The sequence below is a fragment of the Saccostrea cucullata genome, unplaced genomic scaffold, assembly GCF_032062105.1.
Source record: "Saccostrea cucullata isolate Sc308-1 unplaced genomic scaffold, CSIRO_AGI_Scuc_v1 ctg1920, whole genome shotgun sequence".
NCBI lineage: Eukaryota > Metazoa > Mollusca > Bivalvia > Ostreida > Ostreidae > Saccostrea > Saccostrea cuccullata.
The window spans coordinates 142,557-166,709 of NW_026920249.1; the positions used below are offsets into that span (position 1 = coordinate 142,557).

At 35.4% G+C, this 24,153-nt stretch overlaps 2 protein-coding genes across 2 annotated transcripts; both read right to left on the reverse strand.

The window, feature by feature from the left end:
- Window positions 1-247: 247 nt before the first annotated feature.
- Window positions 248-17,992, reverse strand: LOC134245922 (3-oxoacyl-[acyl-carrier-protein] reductase FabG-like). The gene is made up of 9 exons (XM_062728160.1): window positions 17,875-17,992; window positions 16,910-17,031; window positions 12,348-12,440; window positions 11,893-11,978; window positions 3,646-3,739; window positions 2,821-2,890; window positions 2,546-2,582; window positions 757-820; window positions 248-431 (listed from the first exon to the last, which is right to left on the reverse strand). Exons 1-9 carry the CDS (start codon window positions 17,921-17,923, stop codon window positions 273-275), a joined length of 774 nt encoding a protein of 257 aa, XP_062584144.1. The 5' UTR covers window positions 17,924-17,992; the 3' UTR covers window positions 248-272.
- A 5,212-nt stretch (window positions 17,993-23,204) lies between these two features.
- LOC134245839 (uncharacterized) lies at window positions 23,205-24,122 on the reverse strand. The gene is made up of 2 exons (XM_062728097.1): window positions 23,890-24,122; window positions 23,205-23,655 (listed from the first exon to the last, which is right to left on the reverse strand). Exons 1-2 carry the CDS (start codon window positions 24,120-24,122, stop codon window positions 23,205-23,207), a joined length of 684 nt encoding a protein of 227 aa, XP_062584081.1.
- Window positions 24,123-24,153: the final 31 nt, after the last annotated feature.

Sequence of the window (24,153 nt, forward strand, 5' to 3'; positions counted from 1 at the left end):
CATGGCGTTCCAGACAATGAAATGATATGGAAATACTCCAAACAATCACTTTGTTTTCAGGAAGAATAATGATAGATATCTAATTATATTCGAATAATTAATTGATACAAACGATGTTGTTCATCCGTATTTGAGTACGGAAGCAAAAAATGCCAAAATTTACTCTGTCCGTTTACTTTCCAATGTAGAAAAAATGATGGGGAAAATGCTTTATTTTTCAATTAGTCTACAACAAAAGACAACAACAAAAAATTCCCATTTATTTTCTTTGATTATCTGGGACACATAGCATGGCGACCACCATCAACCGGAAGTGACGCCCCTGTGATGAAAGACGAATCATCTGAGGCAAGGAAGGCTATTGCCCTGGCAACTTCTTCAGGTTGCCCTGGGCGACCGAGCGCATGCGTCTCTTTAGCACGCTCCAAAAACTGAAAAAGACAAAGAGAAATGCATGCAATCAACATTTTAGATAATATTCATCATATTTACAACGTCCCAAACTTGCAATCATAATTATTGGTCTCTAATCGGGAATTTGTTTTCAACCAAAGATTCTTAAAGCTTACACAATCACATTTCGTTATTTTTTTAATAATTGGCATTTTCATTTTACATTGCATTTGTAAATAAGCTATTTATTTAAAAAATAAACAAGTAAATAAATAAAACAAATAAATAAATCACGTTTAAAACTTCAAATAAATAAACCCATCTCTTAAAAAAAATTATTCCCCTGCAATCAACACACCTTACCTTTGCGTAAGCTTCTTCATTTAATCCCCCACGTTTCTGTAATTCTGATATAACCACACCAGGACTGACAAGGAAGATGTTTATATTTATATCAGTCTTTTATAACAGGATGATAGTGCAGTCAACATTGTCTGTAAAACTTAGAGCAAAGTTAGAATTCTATTTACAACTCTTTATGAAGGGGTGTCACACCAAAATATTCATATATTTTTGAATCCTGGAACAGGAACAAATCATATTCCAGAGTAATTTTCAGTGTTTATAGGGAAAATGAATGTAATTAAATTTTACTTTGGACAATGTCCTTTAAATTTTTAAAATAAAAATCTAAAAGTTATTTGACTGCTTATATTAAGCTGAAAGGCATTGGCAATAGATGATAAGCACACAACAAAAAGGCTTATGGGTCATAATACTAACCTGAGCCAATATTAGGTTCAAACCTGCTTTTTTTATTTATTCTATTCAACCTTAATTAAAATTATTTCATCCATTTGGAGATTTGATAAACAAAACACCAAGTGCATATCTACATGTACATCAATGAAATTTTTTCCCGTTTTCATAAAATTTTGTTCACCTTTTGTGGACCCATATATATTATGAAGTAAAATTTTAATGACCTATTTAGACCTTACCACTTCAAATTGAGTCAAATTGAACTGATTTAAACAATGAAAGGGAACACTGACCTTCACAGATTTTAGATTTATTTTCAGAGATCTAACAGAACAATCAGAATTCTGTAAACTTTAGTTGCAATATGAAGTCCTCTCCATTTCATGTGTTTTATGTTATATGACAAATCTTTCATTTATAATTTAATTCAAAAATATTTTAATTAAAAAATATTGCAACAATTTTCATTATATGCCTCTCAATGTGCTTCAAGGTTGTTTGCAAAGCTCCATAAATCACTTCTAATTTCATATCATGTTAAAAAACATTGGTATCTTCGGGATAAAAATTTCTACTTTTAATTAGACCTTTCTGAGAAGTTCAAAGAACCCTGAAGCACATTGAGAGGCATATAATGAAAATGTTGCATGAAAAGATTTAATTTTCAAGCTTCATTTAAAGACTTCTTGAATTAAATTATTTAGATTCAATAACCTTAATTAAAAAATATTGGAGATGGCTATACATTGCATCTTCATAAACTTGAGAACATCACTCATTAATTTAATTCAATAACCTTTTTTTCTGTCAAGTTGAGAAAAAAACAAAAACAAATGTAGATGGCAGGATTTGCTCGACTGTTTTGCAACATTTCATTTCTGAATCACATAACAACATATTGTAGCATTTGATTATTGAATTGTTTAATAGAACATGGGGACCACAGATAGTTTAGCTCTCATGATCAAAGAGTACAGCATCCCCAAGATTTTTTCTAAACTTGACAGAAAGGCAGACTGAGAGTAAAATATTCCTATTTTTCAAATTTCAGTTTGAAAAGTAGGTCAAAGATGAAGTTAATAGGCCAGTATTACTGCATTTATCAAATTCATTCTTCCAAGTAAAACAAGAACAAGGAATATTTATTATTAATTAAACAAGCAATAATTTGTTTTCCTGTAATTCATTGTGCAGTAATCCCTGGGAATTATCAGAAATATATGAGTATTGTATTTTTCAGTGTTTGCCAACAACTTTTCATGTGCATCATGTGATCAGTTTCAATTAGTAGATGTAACCCACATCCCTAGCCCCTTCATTGAAAACAGAGTGCACTATCACTGCTTAAAATCAAAAGGACAGTCCTGAAAATGTACTGAGATATACTTACTTGACAGAGTTCACCCTCACATGCTTTGGAGCCAACTCTGGTGAAATAAAAATCAAGTTTAAGTTTTTCTTAAATTCTCTGTATGCCTTATAAGCTAAAATAATATTGTTCTGTCAACTAAAAATAATAGAATTTAATTCAGAATAGCTCTCAGATCAGTACATGAACTGGCTACAAAGCTGATCAATCTTTCCGTGATGTGCTATGAGGTTGGTGGTGTCTCCTTCTTTTATCATAATTTAGCTTTAACGAATCAGGTCCTACATTGTCATTACCTAGAGCTGTACACCTTGTGAACTGGTCGATAGCACTTTTGGACATATTATAGGCCAAGACATTTGGAAACTGAAATTGAAAAATATGTAAACTGAAAATAGATGACAGTTCTGGAAAATGCATGAACATTAAAGAATTGTAGCCACAAATTAAGTATTAACAAAAAAATTGTACTGACTATATCAAATGATCTTTATACTGTAAAAGAGATTTTTTGCCCTATGCTTTTTTTTTTTACCTATTTATCATAATTGCAAACTATATTTCGCCCTTTTTTAATTAAATCACCCAAAACAAGTTTTGGGAAAGAGATCTAATTGTTTTCTTTGAATTTGCACCATTTTACATTTGTTCCCTTTTGATGAGGGCAAAAGGGGCTAAAATAAACAGGGAGGATTCCCTATATATACAGTACATACAGCAGTACTTTGGTATCTTGTTTACCTTGAACACCAATATCTTGAATGTATTACCTTGAATATTTCAAATTGATTTGGAAGCCCCAATAACTCTTTCTTTGAGAATTTTACCCTCAAAATGTTGAACCTGAACCCTTGGATAGTTTGAAGTTTTTTCTTGGTCCCATTAAGTTCTAAATAATGTTGTTTGACTACAGAAACACTGATTTACAGTTGGAATAAAGGCTTGATGAGTTTACTATTCTTACTGATAACTTTTTAAACATTGTTAAAATGAATCACTGACTGAATGAAATTGGACGCCTATCTGACTTTTTTAAAGAATTTGAAAAGACTGACTAACTGGTGGATCTGATATTTCAGACAGACTTATAAACCTTCACTGATCTTGCTGTATTGACTTACTGATCGGATCCCATTCACACTGGACACATTGACAATGTTTCCTTTAGTCTCTATCAGGTGTGGCACGGCCAGCATGGTCATATGGTATATACTCCTGTAAATATAGCCACAGGTGTAAATGAAATTGCAAAAACTTTAGCTTTTAAACTCATCAGCTAACATAAAGGACAGCAAAAGGAAGAGTACTGTAAATTCCTTATTTTTCGCAAGTATTTTTATCGCGTACTGGCTCTTCAACATCAAATCGCGAGAATAATAATCCGCAAATGGACAGCTGATCAATAGAATGAAAATGGATTTCAGCACCCTAAAAATACAAGAGGCCCAAGGGCCTTGAATCGCTCTTCTGATAAATTGTACAATCATATCACTTCTATTAGAAGCCTCCAACTCTATTAGTATCATAAGACCCAAAATGCGTTTACTTACAAAGTTTGATAATATTTAGCCAGTTAAGACTGAAGATATTATAATATAATTATAAAATACCATAAGTAGGTCACAGTGACCTACCTTTTGATTGAAATTTTCTGAGGACTCAAGATACATTAATTGACAAAGACTGATGATTCTAATTGAATAAGTACCTGAGATATTCAAAAGTAGGTCATCATGACCTACTTTTGGTCAACATTCTCTGAAAACACAAGATGCATCATCTGACAAAGTTTGACGATTCTAAGCCAATTAGTACCAGAGATAATTAAATATAGCCATCAAATGTCAAAAGTAGGTCATGGTGACTTACTTTTTGGTTGACGTTATCCAAAAACCCAAGATGCCTAAACTGACAAAATTTTATGATTCTAAGCCAATAAGTACCTGAGATATTCAAAAGTAGGTCACCGTGAACTACTTTTTGGTTGACATTCTCCGAAAACCCAAGATGCATCAACTCACAAAGTTTGATGATTCTAAGCCACTGAGTACCTGAGATACTTAAATAAAGCCATAAAATGTCAAAAGTAGGTCACCATGACCTACTTTTTGGTCTACATTCTCCGAAAAGCCAAGATGCATCAACTCACAAAGTTTGATGATTCTAAGCCACTGAGTACCGGAGATACTTAAATAAAGCCATAAAATGTCAAAAGTAGGTCACCATGACCTACTTTTTGGTCGTCACTCTCTGAAAACCCAAGATGCATCAACTGACAAAGTTTGATGATTCTAAGCCAATAAATATCTAAGATACTTAAATATAGCCATAAAATGTCGAAAGTAGGTCTTCGTGACCTACATTTTGGTCGACATTTTTCAAAGACCCAAGATACATCTACTGACCAAGTTTGATGATCATAGGTCTGAAGGTAATCAAAATATGCGTTTTAAACAATTTGAAAACAAATGTCGGCAAAATTCAAAAAGTAGGTCACAGTGACCTACTTTTTCATAAATATGTTTTAAGGTCCCAAGATGCATCAAAGTACAAGATTTGATGATTCGAAACCTCCCAGTGTCTGAAATAATGGGATTTAATGTTTTTAAAAGGATAAGTCATAAAGTTCAGCCCCGTGGGGATCCGGGTTAGAATAGGTCCTCAGTACCCCCTTGCTTGTCGTAAAAGGCGACTAAATGGGGCGGTCCTTCGGATGAGACCGTATAAACCGAGGCCCCGTGTCACAGCAGGTGTGGCACGATAAAGATCCCTCCCTGCTCAAAGGCCCTGAGTGCCGAGCATAGGCCTAAATTTGCAGCCCTTCACCGGCAATGGTGACGTCTCCATATCAGTGAAATATTCTGGAGAGGGACGTTAAACAGTATATAATCAATCAATCAATCATAAAGTTCAAAAAGTAGGTCAGAGTGACCTACTTTTAAGTTGACATTGTTTGAAGACCCAAGAAGCATCAACTGACATAAGTTTGATGATCATAGGCCTTAAAGTGTCCAAAATATGCCTTCAAATCAATTTGAAAACAAATCCCCGCAAAATTTAAAAAGTAGGTCACCGTGACCTACTTTTGAGTTAACATGATGTAATGTCCTAAGGTGCATCAACTTACAAGATTTGATGATCCTAGTCCTTATAGTAAGCAAAATATACATGTTTTTATTAATTGTAAATTTAGGTCAACTTTGAAGTGACCTTGAGACCAGGCCCTTTGCCCCAGGACAATTCCCCGTGCAAATTTTAATTTTCAACATATCCTGATCCTTGTATGTAAGTTTGGTGAAAATCTGCCTGGTGGTTATGGAGAAGAAGATTTTTTAGCAACCAGTACTTTTGGTTTTGTTTTCCCAATTATCTCCCCTTGTTAGCTCACCTGAGCCGACTCAAGTGAGCTTTTCTGATCAAAATTTGTCTGTCGTCTGTCGTTGTCGTTGTCGTAAACTTTTCACATTTTCATCTTCTTCTCAAGAACCACTGAGCCGATTTCAACCAAACTTGCCACAAAGTATCCTTGGGTGAAGGGGATTCAAGTTTGTTCAAATGAAGGGCCACGCCCTTTTCCAAGGGGAGATAATTATGAATTAGAGAAAAATTAATGGCATTTTTTAAAAATCTTCTTCTCAAGAACCACTGGGCCAGGAAAGGTGAAACTCATGTGGAATCATCCTCAGGTAGTGTAGATTCAAGTTTGTTCAAATCATGACCCCCAGGGGTAGGGTGGGGCCAAAATGGCCGATCAAAGTTTTACATAGGAATCATAGGAAAAATCTTTAAAAATCTTCTTCTCCAGAACCACTGGGCCAGGAAAGATGAAACTCATATGGAATCATCCTCAGGTAGTGTAGATTCAAGTTTGTTCAAATCATGACCCCAGGGGGTAGGGTGGGGCCAAAATGGCCAATCAAAGTTTTACATAGGAATATATAGGAAAAATCTTTAAAAATCTTCTTTTCCTGAACCACTGGGCCAGGAAAGATGAAACTCATGTGGAATCATCCTCAGGTAGTGTAGATTCAAGTTTGTTCAAATCATGACCCCTGGGGGTAGGTTGGGGCCAAAATGGCCGATCAAATTTTTACATAGGAATGTATAGGGAAAATCATTTAAAAATCTTCTTTTCCAGAACCACTGGGCCAGGAAAGATGAAACTCATATGGAATTATCCTAAGGTAGTGTAGATTCAAGTTTATTCAAATCATGACCCCCGTGGGTAGGGTGGGGCCAAAATGGCTGATCAAAGTTTTACATAGGAATATATAGGAAAAATCTTTAAAAATCTTATTTTCCTGAATCACTGGGCCAGGAAAGATAAAACTCATATGAAATCATCCTCAGGTAGTGTAGATTCACGTTTGTTCAAATCATGACCCCCGGGGGTAGGGTGGGGCTAAAATGACTGATCAAAATTTAACATAGTATTTCAAAGCCTTGATTAGTTATTAAATTTATATGGAAACATCCTCAGGTAGTGTAGATTCTAGTTCGTTCAAATTATGATCCCCTGGGGGGGGGGGGGGGGTAAAATTCAAGCCCCCCCCCCCCCCACCTCAGTAAACTTTCAGTTCTGATCTGATATGTGCTTTTTCCTAGCCGATGTGCTCAGGTGAGCGCTGTGGCCCCTGGGCCTCTTGTTTAAGGGTCCCAACCCTTATTTTAGTATAAATGGTAGCCCTTGGGCCAAGGATACCCTGTGACAAATTTGGTACTGATTGGCCAAGGGGTTCTTGAGTTATGGCCCATATTCTAAAAAGTTTACGCACACCGCATGTTACATTATGTACGACTTATCTAAAATGTGATTGGAACTCTTTTGTTGTTTAAGTTAGTTTTAGTTGTTAATAAATGGAATGAAAAAGCACATGGTGTTTTCCATCAAACAAAAGACAAAACATGGTGTCAGAAAGTCAAAAATATCCTAGACATTAACATGGATAAGCTGGACCCACCAAAAGGACTGTCACTGACAGGAAATGTTGCCGATAACTGGATTAAATTCAAACAAAGGTTTGAACTTTACATTCAAGCGACTGGGTTAGAGGCAGACAAAGAGAAGCCCACCCAGAAAGCATGTTTGTTCCTTCATTTGATCGGCGAAGATGCACTAGAAGTCTATAACAATTTTCAGTTTGCACAAAATGTAAATAAGAAAAAGTTAGACAAGATAATTGAGAAGTTTGAAGCATATAGTATGCCAAAGAAAAACGCAACCTATGAGCGGCACAAGTTTTTCACACTGATGCAAAAACCGGACGAAACCATCGACCAGTACGTTACTGAGCTTCGCACCAAAGCAAAAAACTGTGAATTTGGTGATTTAACTGATTCATTGATAAGAGACCGCATCATATGTGGTGTTCCAGATGATTCATTGCGAGAACGTTTGCTCAGAGTACAAGATCTTAACCTAGATGGAGCCATACCTATGTGCAGGGCTACAGAAGCTACAAAGGAACGAATGAAAGAATTAAAACCAGAAGACAAGGAGGTACATACTGTTAAAAGTAAACACAACCCAAAACCCTTCAAACAAAAACAGATAAACAAAGCTTTTGTAAACAAAGGATTATACCAAAAGAAAAATCATGAACAATGTAAAAGATGTGGGGGAATTTTTTAAACCATGGAAAGGATTGTCCGGCAGTAGGACAAGTATGCAAGAAATGTGGTAAACAAAACCACTATGCTAAAATGTGTTTCACCAGTAAAAAGAAAGTCCATGAGATAAACGAACTCAATGACAGTGAAAGTGGGCCAGGTGAATTCTTTGTGTATATGATGGAGAATTCTAAAGCAGAAGAAACTGATGAATGGTTCACACATCTGAAGACAAATGGAACAGAAATAAAGTACAAACTAGATACAGGAAGTCAGGTTAACATCATAACAGAGGAACTATTCAACAAATTGAAATCCAAACCAAAGATTCACACATCAAAGATCAAGCTAACTTCCTACAGTGGAAATTCCATCCCTATTAAAGGAACATGTGTGTTGACAGTGATGAGAAAACTACAAGTTTTCAAGCTGCACTTTGTAATAGTAACAGAGTCGCGCACACCTATCATTGGAGTTAGTGCATGCAGCAGACTAGGACTTGTCCAGAGAGTTTACATGGTAACCAAAAATGAGGAACCAAAACAAAAGGAAGTCTCAACTGTCCAAGATCTTGTGGAAAACTATGATGATATATTCCAGGGACAGGGCTGTTTGCCGGGTGAACACAGAATTCAGCTTGACGAGAAGGTTTCACCAGTGATACATCCCTGCAGAAAAGTACCCTTTGCATTACATGATAAACTGAAACAGGAGCTCGACAGAATGGAAAAGGCTAACGTTATATGCAAGGTTGAGGAGCCAACAACCTGGGTTAGCTCGATCGTCTTACCCGTAAAGAAAAATGGAACACTCAGAGTATGCTTAGATCCGACAGACCTAAACAAGGCCATTAAGCGAGAGCACTTCAAGATACCATCAAGGGAAGAAGTAATGTCAAACTTCAAGGATGCAAAGTACTTCAGCAAGCTCGAACCCTCGTCAGGATTTTGGCAAATGAAACTTGACAAACAGTCTTCCATGTATACATGTTTCAATACACCTTTTGGAAGATACAGATTCCTACGCTTACCATTTGGCATATCCTCCGCACCGGAAGTATATCATAAAGCAGTACACATGATACTGGAGCATCTCAAGGGGACATCATCATTCATGGATGACATCATAGTCTGGGGAGCAACCCTTGAAGAACACAATGAGAGATTAAAACAAGTTCTGGAAACTATTAGAAGAGCAAATTTAAAGCTCAACAAATCAAAATGTGAATTCGGAGTGCTGGAATTGACATTTTTAGGAGATGTAATCTCAGACAAAGGGATCAAACCAGACCCTGAAAAATACGGGCAATTGAACAGTTTCCAACCTCGACGAATAAGCAAGACATCCAAAGATTTCTAGGAATGGTCAATTATCAAGGGAAGTATATCTCAGACCTTTCTACCAAAACGCACACACTCCGATGCCTTCTGGAAGAGAAGAATGTGTTTCAGTGGAAGCAAGAGGAAAACGAATCCTTTGAAGAACTGAAGAAAGTTTTGACTTCAGAACCAGTTCTACAATTCTATGACCCAGATGCAGAGACAAGAATGTCTTCAGATGCATCTAAGACAGGCCTAGGGGCGGTTCTTCTCCAAAAACATGATAACAAATGGATGCCTGTTGCGTATGCTTCGAGAGCTATGACAACAGCAGAAAAGAACTACGCTCAAAAAGAGAAAGAAATGTTGGCAATTACCTTCAATTGATATACGGACAAGCCGTACGAGTAGAAACTTATCACAAGCCCTTGGAAGCCATCTTTAAGAAATCCTTGAGCGATTGTCCTATTTGGATTCAAAGACTCATGCTCCAACTGCAGAAATATACACTAGTGGTATTTTATACACCAGGAAAGTTCATGCACACAGCTGATGCATTGTCAAGAGCCTATTTACAGACAGCGTGTAGTGGAGATTTGTCAGGAGAAGACGTTTACGTGGATTCAGTAATTACAAACCTTTCAGTGTCGGACAGAAAATTAGAAGAAATACGTCAAGAAACAGTTAAGGATGAGCAACTTCAAAAACTGAAGCAGACCATCAGGGACCGATTTCCTAAACAGAAATGGGACTTACCCTCCTTGATACAAGAATACTGGAATATCAGGAATGAACTCAGCTACGCAGATGGCCTTATACTCAAAGGTACCAAAATAGTCATTCCAAACTCCCTTAGGAAGGAAATGTTGCAGAAAATTCACACAGGACACCTGGGAATTGAAAAATGCAGACAAAGAGCCCGACAAATCATGTATTGGCCAGGAAGGAATCAGAGTATCGAAGAAAAGGTAAAATCTTGCTCCGAGTGTCTGAAACACAGAGCAAAACAAACAGCAGAACCATTGCTTTCACACGAAACAGCAAATTACCCGTGGGCAAAAATTGGAGTGGATTTGTGCGTGTGCAAGAACAAAAATTATCTAGTCATATGTGACTACTACTCGAATTACCCTGAAGTTTGTCCACTAAAGAAGACAACAAGTACAGCGGTAATCAAAGCCATGAAGTTCATATTTGCAGGACACGGCATTCCTAAGATCATCATCTCGGATAATGGACATCAGTTCACCTCGGAAGAATTTCGAAAATTTGGAGAAAACTACAACTTCCAGCACAAAACATCAAGTCCTCGACACCCACAGTCTAATGGATTAGCAGAGAAAACTGTCGGTATCATCAAGAATCTACTCAAGAAATCAGGAGAAGATTTTTACCTTAGTCTCCTTGCTTACCGTGCAACACCGTTATCCTGTGGAAAATCACCAGCTGAAATTCTGTACAACCGAAAACTTAGGACCGACTTACCTATGTTAGAAGAACATCTATATACATCTAACAGAGAAGATGTCATCAAACAGAGAAAAGCTAGTCAAGGGAGACAAAAGTATTACTACGACAGATCAACTCATCAGTTACCAAAATTAGAGGAAGGAGACGTGGTCAGATTAAGAAATCCAGATGATACAGCATGGACGGAGCGGGAAACAATCCAAAAGCAAATCGATCAAGGATCATATATTGTGTCAACCGGAAATGCAGAATATCGCAGAAATCGAAAAGAAATTCTAAAGACTTGCGAAAATCCGACTAGTTATCCGCGCAATGAACCAGAACCGAGTGATCATGAAGTAGAAGCGACTGGAGACGAAAATATCCGAACTCGTGATGATCAAAATTGTGAAACAGTGCGTCCTAGGAGACAATGTGGCCCTCCGAAAAGACTCATTGAGGAATGTTAAATAACTGTAGACATTTCTGCATGCATAGATTATCTAGTCATTTATCAGTTTAGGCAAAGCCATTTCCAATTTGTGTTCAGAAATTTAGTCCAGTAGTGAAAAAACTGCTTCATTAATGCTATGTGATGTTAATTGATTTCAATGATTTATATATTAATCAAGTATTCTCTTTCTTTAAGTAATTGAGTGAATTACACTATTTTTTTTAAGGGGGGAGATGTTACATTATGTACAACTTATCTAAAATGTGATTGGAACTCTTTTGTTGTTAAAGTTAGTTTTAGTTGTTAATAAATGGAATGAAAAAGCACATGGTGTTTTCCATCAAACAAAAGACAAAACACCGCACACCGCACAAATGGCCATAGCATTAGCTCTTTGAGCCTTTGGCTCAGAAGAGCTAAAAAGCGAGTAATATTATTTCGTGAGTGATGCTTCTCGCGAAATAATGCGGAAATTAACTCCTCGCATATAATTAGGAATCTACTAAAAAGTATTTAAACATGGGGAGCCACCATACCTGACATTGATGTCAAAGATTCTGTCGTACTGCTCCAGAGATGTGTTCTCTATGCTGCCCAACTCCAGAATTCCTGCACAGTTCACCTGGAAAGGCATTTATATTTATCCTGGACCCCATATTTTTAAGAATTTACATTTATATGTACATCTTAGACCAAATTGGAATTTTGAAAGTAATTTTCTATTTTTCATAAACCTGAAAATGGGTTTAATTTTTTAAAAAGAAATTTAATCATGGATTTATCCATTTTTTTTTTTTCAAACATGACAAGAAGCACGTGGTTGGTGTGCCCGGTCAGCAGAGGAAACTCACTCTTCCATGGCACCTGATCCCTGACCCACCTCTCATTTTCTGGAGGTCCGTAATTGCTTTGCTCATATTTGTAATGTTTAAAGGACTTCTGAGCCCAAATACTGTTCATTATCTCTACATAAAATTCATGTCCTAATTACCAGAATGTTAAGTTTTCCAAAGTGTGATATAGTGGTGTCCAACACTCTCTTTGTATCTTCTTCTTTGACCAGATCACCAGGTATCAACAGAGGCTGAAAAATAACACAGTAAACCAAATAGGATTTAAACAATAAAAAATGCTATTGCTAAAAAGGTTATTGTATTCAGGTCAATTATACACTGTATGGAACGCCATCACTGCCTTATAGCATAAATCTATGCATTCATTATGTCAATCTATCATTACGTGATGTGAACATATTTTTACGTTATATCAATTTTTTATGGGGTGATGTAAAAATATCTTTACATCATGTCAATGCTGCATTACATGAAGTAAACACATTCTTCCATTATGTCAGCACTTTATAACTTGAAGTCGGAAGTTCATTATGTGAAGTGAAAATATGTTTACATTGTGTTAAATCTTTATTACGTGAAATGAATGTTTGTTTATATTATTTCATTTCTTTAATATGTGAGGTCAAAATTGCATTACGTCAAGTAAATTGTGTTTTATAATTAAACTTATCATTACATGAAGTCAAAAGTCCATTCCTTTTTGAGAATGTTTATGTCTATTATATCAAAGCATTATTACGTGATATGGATTTATCTTTATTTTACGGCGAGAGCATCATGATGTGAGGTGAACACATCTTACCTTTATGTCAGTGCTTTATTACATGGTGTAAAAAGTGTGTAACATAATGTGAACATATCTTTATATTATATCAACACTTTATTACATTATGTCAAAACTCCATTCCGAGATGTGGATATATAATTACGTTATGTCAACTCTTTCTTATCATATGTGATTTAAAAAATATCCTTATATTGTGTTAACTCTTTATCATGTTGATTCCAAAAGTTCATTACCTGATGTGAAAATACATTTACATTATCTGAAAGCTGCATATCTAGTATGATGAATGTTGACGACCGTGTTTTAATGACTGGTAAGAGGGGGGGGGGGGGGGTCCCGATTGAGTAGGACGAATTATAGACACATAATATCAGCCCCCCCCCCCCCCCCTCTTTCCCAGACATAACCTTGTTTTAGAAAATGTAATGTTCATTGAAAGTACAGCCCCCACCCCCACTGATTGTTGAAGTATAGTCCACTAGGGGTAATGTAGTATAACTGAAAAAATATAGGACTGATCGAAGTCGTACCCCCTCTCCGAAATAGGATTTTCGGGCTTAGACAAATTTTTTTGGCTTGTCAAGTTTTTTCGGGTAAATAATTTTTTTTTCTGGCTGACATCCTTTTTCAAATAAATGCTATGTCACAGAATTAGTTACTGTAATTTTTTCAACCATTCCAAGACCAGAATTCTGTTACAAAAATCTACCAGTCCCTCATCTAAATCAATTGAGCATGCATGGGCACATATTTGTGGCGCATATGGGAATCTTGAAAAAAGAAGGGGGCGGTATAGAGTTGGTGACCAAAGGGGGAAAGCGGAAAAACTCTCCGGCAGGCTTTATAGTTTAATATAGAAAAAGTTTTCAATTTAATTCAGCTAAACTTAATGTGAAAGTAATGCAATGACCTACAACGTAAAACTAATAAATTTATTAATTTTATGTATATTTTGGTGACTAAAGATGGTAGGGCGGGATTTCTGCCCCCCTCCCCCCCCCCCTCCCCAACCCGCCAGTGCACGTGTGTTATAAAAGCAATTCAAAAGAAAAAAAAATGCTGCACGACTCATATTTGATTTATTTAATTATCAGATAAAAGTAAACGCCATTGAATTTCGACGCGTGGCTTTAATTCACAGTCGCAGTGTTAAGGCTTTGCACGTTTCAAGATTGTCAATCATTTTTCGCTTAATGTTTTCATTTAAAGATGCAATTCCCAAATCGCTGAGAATTTATTTTATGAGTTTTCTCTCCCGCCATTTTTAGTGCTTTCGGAATGCGGAAAATACGTTATGCTCATATAAAGTCCGAGGATACCCGTGTTCGCATAACGTAATAGTGAATCGACATAATGTAGAAGAGTGCGCACAGTATGACATGAGCTTTTCACATCTGATATGAGATGAAATAGCCTAAGATACATGTATGCTGACAAGAGGCTTAGCATTTTTGACACAATGTAAAGACACAATGACATAACGTAATAACGATCTGTCAAAAAGTAAGGGCAAATTCACATCATGAAATTGATTCACGTCGTCATGTAGCATATTGAGGGCATAAAGTAGTAAAAGAATTGACCACATGTGACAATTTTTTCAGATCATGTAATGAAATTCTGACATCGTATTATAACGACTTGATATTGAGTTAAAGATAAATTCACATCATGTATTGAACTACTTAGACCAAATAGTAGAGAGTGCACATAATGTAATAATGAGTTGAAAATATATAAAAACATTTTTACACCACGTAAAATTGTTTTGACTTAATATCATAAAGAGCTGATATAATGCAATGGAAGATTGGCGCAATGTAATTAAAGTGCAAGTTAATGCCATAAAGACTAAACATAATGTAATTGAAATTTGATATAACGCAATAGTAATGTGTGTAATTGTCATGAAGAGTTAACAATATGTAATGAAAAGTTGACACAATGCAATAGTAGTGTGGACTAATGTCATAAAGAGTTGACATAAAATAATGGAAGGTTGACATAATGCAATAGTACTGTGGGCTAATGTCATAAAGAGTTGACATAATATAATGGAAGGTTGACATAATGCAATAGTATTGTGGGATAATGTCATAAAGAGTTGACATAATGTAATGTAAGGTTGACACAATGCAATTGTTGTGTTCTGCTATAAGGCAGTGACGGCGTTCCATACACTGTCTTTCTGATGATGCCGTTTTTATCCTATCTAGATCTTGTTTATTTTGAAAAAAGGGAGGGTATATAATAAACAGGATTATACAACACATTTTTGCGGTCACGATTTGAAACATTTAGAAGCTCCACTACATACCCAAGATGCTTCGACATAAGTTTCAGCTTTTCTGGCCCAATAGTTCTTGAGAAGATTTTTAAAGATTTTTTTCTATATATTTCTAAGTTAAGCTTTGATTCCCTATTGTGGCCCCGCCCAACCCCCGGGGGTCATGATTTGAAGAATCACGATGGACAATATGTGATCAGAAAAGCTCACTTGAGTCTCTGGCTCAGGTGAGCTAAAAATCTTTAAAAATCTTCTTCTCAAGAACCGCTGGGCCAGAAAAGCGGAAACTTGTACGGAGGCATCCTGGGGTTGTCAAACCATGACACCCAGGGGTAGAACAGGGCCACTAAAGGAAATTCATGTTTTACATTGAAATATATCAGAAAAAAATTAAAGACCTTCTTATCAAGAACCACTGGGCTAGAACAGCTGAAATTCTGACGTGTGGAAGCATCCTGGTGTAGTGTAGATTTTTTTAATTGTTCAAATCATGACCCCCAGGGATAGGTGGGGCCACGATATAGAGAATCCAAGTTTAACATTGAAATGTATAGGAAAAATCTTTAAAAATCCTCATGTGGAAGCATCCTGGGGTAGTTTTTGAACTATACAGCTGTTATAGCATCATCTTAAGGATAAATAACACAAACAAACTTTTTTCAGAAATCAGCATGATTTCTCATAGATTTACATTTAAATTGACAACCTGAATAATGTTTACCAAGTAGAAAGGGAGAATTTTATAAGATTTTGTCATCAAGTTAAAAAATTGTGCAAAATTTTGTATGGAATTATATAGAAGGCAAAATAAAATCTCAAATCTAAACACCAGGGAAAACCTACGATTTCTTTATATTTCAGGGATTTATTATTTATGTCATTACAAATCAAAATCAGTCAAAAAATATATATCAACCCGCGCATCCATTTTTTGTTTGTGGTAAGTACCCTTAAGCCATGGTCCAGAGTCCGCATATACAGCTATCTCCTACCCATAGCTGCTTGGTTGTAAAAAGTGTCGTAATCTTGAAGGTTTACACCTTGCTATTGTGATGTCATATTCAGTCACTGACAAGTTTTGTTTCAATCGCAGTTGAAATCAACAATTGACATCAACAGTATACAAGATATACTTTGTACACTGCAGAAAGGTTGCACCTAAGTTCATTATCCGACTATGCTTTACTCGCATTGGTCAATATTTTAATGATCTACGAAATATTCTCTTCTCATTCAACCACGGCCAGAATGGAAGAGGATCGTACATTTTGGCCGTGGTTAATTGCGACGATGCTGTTATAGTAGCTTGGAATTTGATCGTAGATTTCCAGCATGCAAAAAAATGAGGTCACAATCGCATTTGTTTACAAGCAGCTCAGAGTTTCCCAAAAGTGAAAAAGTGATGGAACGGAGCAGATTATACCCTAGAACGGAGTTAGGGAGTTTTGTGATGTTTTACTCCTATTCTTTATATACTTTATTTACCTAAAATTTCCACATGCTAGATATACATGTTGTACTTTTAATCTTTGGATATTTCAGAGTGTTTTCTCAGTCCAGCTATTGAGTTCTAAGTATTGCTGTCTGAATTTACTTTAAATTATTGTCTTTCTTTCAGTTCGTACTTTATCTAGACACTGCTCTCCGACTTTCTTCAGGTTTTCCTCCTTTCTGCCCGTCAGTGCCACACTTGCCCCCAGCCTGGACAGCAACACGGCAGTCGCTGCCCCGATACCAGAACTGGCGCCTGAAAAATAAAGACATAAAATGGCAAAAATAGACTGATTCATGCAGGATGTTTACAGGCTTACATAGCTGCAGAACTGTAACTCTCCGAAAAATACACATTGACAGCCGGAAAGCTACAGTCCCACCCATTGAAAAAACTGTATGCTTATTGCCCACAAAAAAGTGTGTTGTTTTTTAAACTGTCAACTCAAAATATGTTCCTAACATATTTTCACTGTTTCCACAACAAAACATTCAAATAAGTTGTTTTAAATAGCCCACCCATGGCCCTGGAATTGAGATTATCAAAAATTTTGCCTATTTATACTGCCATTTTGGTCTGGAAGATAATTGATCCAATGCACTTCGTTCAGATGTAAACTACGCGAGTAATTGACAGAGGAGAAAAATGGACTTTTTGAAAAAGCTTTTTTGCAATTGGGGTAAGAATTTGGAAACCAGAATTTATCTAGAACCGAACCTTTTTGTGCGCAATAAATATACAATTTTTTTCAATGGGTGGCACTTTTGGACTTTTTGAAATCTAGCTTTTTTGCAATTGGGGTAAGAATTTGGAAACCAGAATTTATCTAGAACCGAACCTTTTTGTGCGCAATAAATATACAATTTTTTTTCAATGGGTGGCACTCCAGTAGGTCAATATATATATTTTTTGGAGAGCTACAGTTCTGCAGTTAAGGCTTATATAAATATACAGACGATAAATCCATCACTGTCCATCAGCTGCTTTCAGCAGTTGATTGGTGCACTCTCGTCAGTAGATAACTATTTATAAAATACATGTCACAGAAACATTATTACATATTTAAAGAATTGAAATTTGAATAACAAGTATAATTACCTGTGATTAGAGCCACTTTTCCACTTAAATTTCCTAAACCTGTAGCCATGGTTTACAAATTACACTTTTAGATAGAAAATGAAAGTATATACTTTCGCTTTGTTTGACTTTTAAATAGCTGTTGAATGTCTGTTGCAGAAAAAGGCAATCAATCGTTTAAAATCAATTATAATCATAATTACAAAAGCTACATGAATATCTGTTAAAATTATAAAAATAATACTCAAATGGAAAAAATCAGAGAAAATGAACCCATCGTTCCAGATAAATTGTAGTTAGCGAAGTATATCGTACGGACATTTTTAATCCGGGAATTTCAAAAATCTGACGTTTTCCTGGCTTTTTTACGTTTGTGATATTTTACATGTCAGATTTTTCGAACCATGTTGATTTGATTTATCTAAAATATATTTTTTTAAAAAGTTTACTGAACTAAAGCGGTTCATTGTATAAAACATGCAAGGATCCAGACTTTTTTTCAGAAGGAGGGGGATGGGTGGTCCATATTATCTAGCTTCAGTCTTCACGCGACAATCAAATAAAAAGGAGCTAGTATAAAATGTTTTATCTCAGTCAGACTGTTCTTAATTCTTTTTTTTCTGTCTCGTGAAAACATCAGATTAAAATACTTAGTACTGGAGAGGGTTACATTATTGCTTAAATTTCATCAAATATAACATTCTACTATTTCTACCTGTTCCCATGAACAGTGGCGTATATTTCTTTCTGCTTACGTGTAGGCTAGTGTGAACGGTGTCTTCCCACTTAGCCAAAAATCTGAAAATGTTACAGGTGACTGGTTATGGCTAGGTGGGAATGGTGTACAGGTAGGGGGATGGAGAGAACAAAAGAAATTAATTACAGGTGACCTATAGCCTATTTAAGATTAACCACGAGAAATAGGTTTAAATTTACTTTTTATACATTTTGAATAAATTAATGCCATTTTTTCTAAATTATTTTTTTAAAATTAATAATTAATATTTTCCAAGATTTTTTCATATTCCAGTTCTTAGGAGAAAAAATTCTAAGAACCATCCACATTTCAAAACTTGTGACATGATATTAAATCTTTTTCAAAGAAAAAAAATTGTTTGTATCATCTGTCCTTAATAATAAATGAAGAAATAAAAAAATCTTTCTTCATTTTTTTTATTTGTAAATGGTAAACGATTTGTATGTTCTTTTTTTTTCTTTTTTTAATTTTCTATATTGTGCATCTTCTTTAATTTGATTTTTAAAAATTTATTACAAATTTTAAGTGCCAATTTTAATATACTTTGTATCACATATATTTTAAAAATACATGTGAATGAAAGGTACGGTATTATAAATGTCTTTGAAACCTTGAATCTATGTACTGTAATCATGTGTTTAACCTTTAAATGCGAATAATTCTAATTATTAAATGATTTATTAAAATAAAATATCACATTAATGGAAAAACATGAATAAGATGACTGATAAATTCATTTGTAAAAGTGTTTATTTTAAATAAACTTTTTTAGAAATAAATATGCTTATATTAAACTGTTTTGTTTGAAAAATATGTTAAAGCAAGATATTCTCTAATAGATACTCTAATTTATCATTCAAACATTTTTTTTGTGCATTAAGAATTCGTTTGAACATATTTTATTTGAATAAATTCTAAACAAATGAATGAAATATATGTTTTGCATGGACACAATGTATTCCTACTAAACTATATATAGTTTAGTAGAAATACATGGTGTCCATGCAAAACATAATCTGATTTATATAAATCAGATTATATTATATTTTTACCATCAATGAAGTTTTTTTATCGTACATGTATACATGTAATTCCTATTTAGTACAAATATTTCTGCAAAGTAACTTAAACTCAATTCTTTTTCTTTTCATGAACAAGCTCCAGACAGCCCAGTATTACGTTATGCTACAACTCCATATCATAGTCCCGGAGAATTGACACTGTATCGAGTTTGTAGTGTGAAATTTGAGTAAACAATGAGCTTCCGCTCGACATATGTAAGTATTGGGGGGGGGGGGGGGGTAAAAGGGAGCATTTTTAAAAACCCAAGACCAACAAGTTTTATTTCCCCAGTGAAAATAATTGTTAGAGACGTATTTACAGTTAATATGATGTGAAGACCACTTAACAAAACTTAAAACTCTTAACTTATCATTTTACTCGATTTAAGAAAAAAATGGAAACTTCCTTACTGCACGAATAATCAAAATTCGATCAAAAAGTTGAATTTCCTACTCACCAAATATAATTCAAGTTGTCAATTTCGTTTCCCGCACTTATTTTAATATTATGGACTGCTGTTGTTTTTTATGACATTTTCTGATACAGACTTTTAAATATTAATAACACTTGATGAACTATTTGTCTTAAACAAATTTCAAGCTAAGAGTATATTTTTATCCTTAAATATAAAGCTAAACTGTAAACATAATCGGATAGGTATAAAAATACGGATTGCTACTTAAAAAATGCTTCTTTGGCAGTAACTCCAGCCCCTTTACTCAACCACTGATGAGCGGTGTCTATAATACGATTACATTAGTATTTTTTATACCGGGATCATTCAAATATTACTCACCGGTGGATTTCGGAGAGGGGGTGGGATGGAGCAGGGATCCCCCTCTTTTGTGTCCAAAATTTACACAAGATTTAATGATTTAAAAAATCATTTATGTGTGTATAGTTGTCAAGTACTTGCCCCGAACCCAACCCATCCCCCTTTCAAGATTCTTGGATCCGCCACTGTTACTCAGGAGCATTACAGCAAGCGAAGGGTTTTTGATTAATCATTTCACTCCCCATAACCCCAGCAATATAGCTTGGATGGTTCCAAAGGATATGACCACAAATCAATATTGATAAATGCCCATTTTTTCGGTAAGTTTGCCCCCCCCCCCAATGTCAAAATGGCTACTAATATGTAATGTAATTTACTTATATACATCTGTATATACATGTAACAAGTATTGAAGACCTAAATACAGCCAATCTGTAAACAACCGTGGCGGATCCAGTAATATCGTAACCGGATGGGGGCGGGGGCGCAGTAGAAGGCAGCTAAGGGGTCTTGTGGCTTTACTAAAGCCCCCAATGTGTTCTAAGACAAGGTCCTTTAGTAAGCTGACAATTAATTTCTTACAAATAAGGGATGTTTTTTCTTGATTTTAGGATAATGTACATACAAATTTTATATACAAAAAAATTCAAACGTGAGGGGGGGGGGCGCGCCCGGCGCGCGGCCCTGGTTCGCCTTTGAACAATGCATAGCTACTGGACTTTGTGTGATATGGAGAATAAATCTCAATTGCAGGTAAAAATTACTAATTGAGAAGGAGGTTGAACTCCAGTGCACGTAAAATTTCCTCTTTCAAAAAAAAAAGATTCAAGAATGAAAATTCCGTGGGGGGGGGGGGGGGGAGGGCACTATAAGTACTTGAATTGAGGTTTTCAGGATATTTGCCATGGGTTAGATCTTTCATGCAGATATTTTTTTTGAGGGGGGGGGGGGTGGGTGGGGGTAGATAGTCATATTCAGACCGATTCAAATCGAATGCACAAATGGGCATTTTGATTTATTATGCGCCCGGATTAATAGATCCGGGGCGTGTATTGTTTTTGTGTGTTTGTTTGTCTGTCTGTTTGTTTGTTTGTCTGCAAACTTTAACCTTAGACATAACTTTTGAAACACGAAAGATAGAGACTTCATATTTGGTATGCATACTCCACTAATTAAGCTCTTTCAAATGACATCAAGGTCAATGGCCTTGTGACCTTGACTGTGATTTATATGCTAAAAATACCTTTTTATCTGCAAACTTTAATCTTCGGCATAACTTTTGAACTGTGAAAGATAGAGACTTCATATTTGGTATGCATCTTTCACTAATTAAGCCCTTTCAAATGACTCTCAGGTTAATGACCTTGTGACCTTGACTGTGATCTGTATGCTAAAAATATTTTTCATATCTTTGCCGTAACTTTCGAACCATACAAGACAGAGACTGCATAATAAGTATGCATACTCCACTAATTAATCTCTTTCAAATGACACAAAGGTCAATGACCTTGTGACCTTGACTGTGACCTTTATGCTCAAATGACACCAAGGTCAATGACCTTGACTGTGACATATATGGTAAAAATAGCTTTTTTAGAATTTTGTTTAGCCACCGGGCGCATAGTGTTTTTCAAACACATCTTGTTTTATACAAGAAATCAGATAAGAAAAAATAAATGTTCCCCATTTCTTCACTAAGCACATGTACATGTATAAAGAACTTAAAAATTAATTCCTTAAATAGCAATTCAATCTTAAAGAAATGTAAATCTGGGGCCTGTTTTACAAAGGAACTTACGACTTAAGACCAAATTTAGTTCTTCGTATAGATTTCTAAATAACATATTGAAAATGATTTTAATCTTTCTAAAAGGAATGTAGTAAGATATTTTTACACCAGCAATTTTAAGCAGAATCATTAATTTTGCAAAATGTTACAGTCATCAGGGATCTGATGTTTTTGGTCGTCACTCTTAGTCATAAGTTCTTTGTGTAAAAAGGACCCCTGTAGTTTCATGCCTCTTTTATATACATTGTATAAGGTAAATGATAAGTGAAATATCTAATAAACCTGTTTAACTTTATTTCAGGTAAAATTGCATGCAAGCCAATGTTAGGAATAAATGCTACATTTCACTGTTTGCAGAATGCAGAAGACTATATAAATAATATCAAGAATTTTTTTAAATTGTTTAATAATTAAATTTCATTGAATAATTTTTGTTAACAATCAAAATGAATTAAGATGTAAAAAAAAGTGTAAGATTTAACTTACATATATGTTAGAAACTAAAAGTTTATAACTACTTCATAATTAATAATACTGATGAATATTGGTTACACATAAATGTACAAAATAATGTGATATATGCTTCTTCATCAACTGGAATAAAGTAACATAAATGATGGGTATAATAAAGTGCATAATTTATTCTGATACTCAGTATGTCATGCTGTGTGTGTTTATGACAGAACAATAATCACTGTAGATACTTGTACACTGTCAGTGTGTTGGAGCCATATTGTCCCACATAGAGATTGTTCTCATCATCCATACACACACACTACTGGGAAGGTATCCCCTTGTTGTTGTGTGAGTAATAGAGACAAGAACTGTCCGTCCTGATCAAGCACGGAAACAGTGTCACGATAACTATCACACACAAGGATGTGACCGAGGACATCAGTACAGATTCCACAGGGACGGAACCTTGACTCCTGACCTGTGTAGCAGAACCTGTGTTGTCCCCAATTTATTCACCACCACCACTGACATATTAATAAAGTCTGATGTACAGATATCTCCATTGATGTTTTCTGTGATGTAGTGTGGTGTTCACTACAGTCCTTGTCCTTTGTTATCTTCTGTATGTTCTGTAGTTCTTTTCCTGTCTTGTTGTACCTGGTGACTTTACCTTCTGCATCCTTCCTCATCCCCACCAGTAAGTCCCCGTTGATGTGGGAGGAGTGTATACTGAGTGGTCTCCAGTCTCCAGTTTTAATGAATTCCGGGATATTATTATCCTGTGTTATCCTATTGATGACTTTCTTATCTTGGTCTGTAAAGATCAGATCCCTGTCCTGTGTCACTGTGTGGTAACCTTCATCTCTACCACTGGTTTTTATCTTCTGTATCACATTCCCCTGTAGATCTGTTTGGACAAGATTACCCCTGGCTCCATCACTGATACAAGTCTGTCTGATTGATCTAGTGATACATGATATACATCATCAACACCTGGTACATCAAACTCCCTGATCATGGTGACAGAGGCAGATAAAGACAATGTTTGTTTAACGTCAGATTTTTTTCTCTTTTCTTTCATTTGTTTATGTGTAGGTTTCATTGCTGTATTGTAGACACTTTCAATGGGCCTTATTTCTCTCTTCTCAGCTTTATTGTTGGTGACACTTATTTTACCAAGTAATTTGGTGACATCACTTTTGCTGTATTGACCAGCAGTAAATCCTGGTGTGACTGGTTTTGTTGTCTTCTGGTATGGATCGGATCTTTGGTTTCTTCTCCGACATTAATTTCTGGGTTTCTGTAGAGGACAGGCATCTGTGGAGCTCTTTGGCAAGGTTATTAAGATAAGTGATGTAATCATCAAATGTCTTGTCTTGGGTGTTTAGATCTTCTAACAGTGAATGCTCTATCTGGTCTAACTGCTTCATGTTCTCAGATATGCTGTGTCCACCAGTCTTT

Bases quoted from the DNA above. Each gene is read 5' to 3' on its own strand.
- LOC134245922 (XM_062728160.1), bottom strand. From the start codon at position 17,923: ATGGCTACAGGTTTAGGAAATTTAAGTGGAAAAGTGGCTCTAATCACA. The intron at 11,979-12,347 runs GTAATTAGGACA...ATGCCTTTCCAG, and splicing joins TTGGAAAACTTAACATTCTG to GTGAACTGTGCAGGAATTCT. The intron at 2,891-3,645 runs GTAAGTCAATAC...TTTCAATTTCAG, and splicing joins GTGTGAATGGGATCCGATCA to TTTCCAAATGTCTTGGCCTA.
- LOC134245839 (XM_062728097.1), bottom strand. From the start codon at position 24,122: ATGAAGCAGTTAGACCAGATAGAGCATTCACTGTTAGAAGATCTAAAC. The intron at 23,656-23,889 runs GTGATGTCACCA...ATGTATCACTAG, and splicing joins TGCTGGTCAATACAGCAAAA to ATCAATCAGACAGACTTGTA.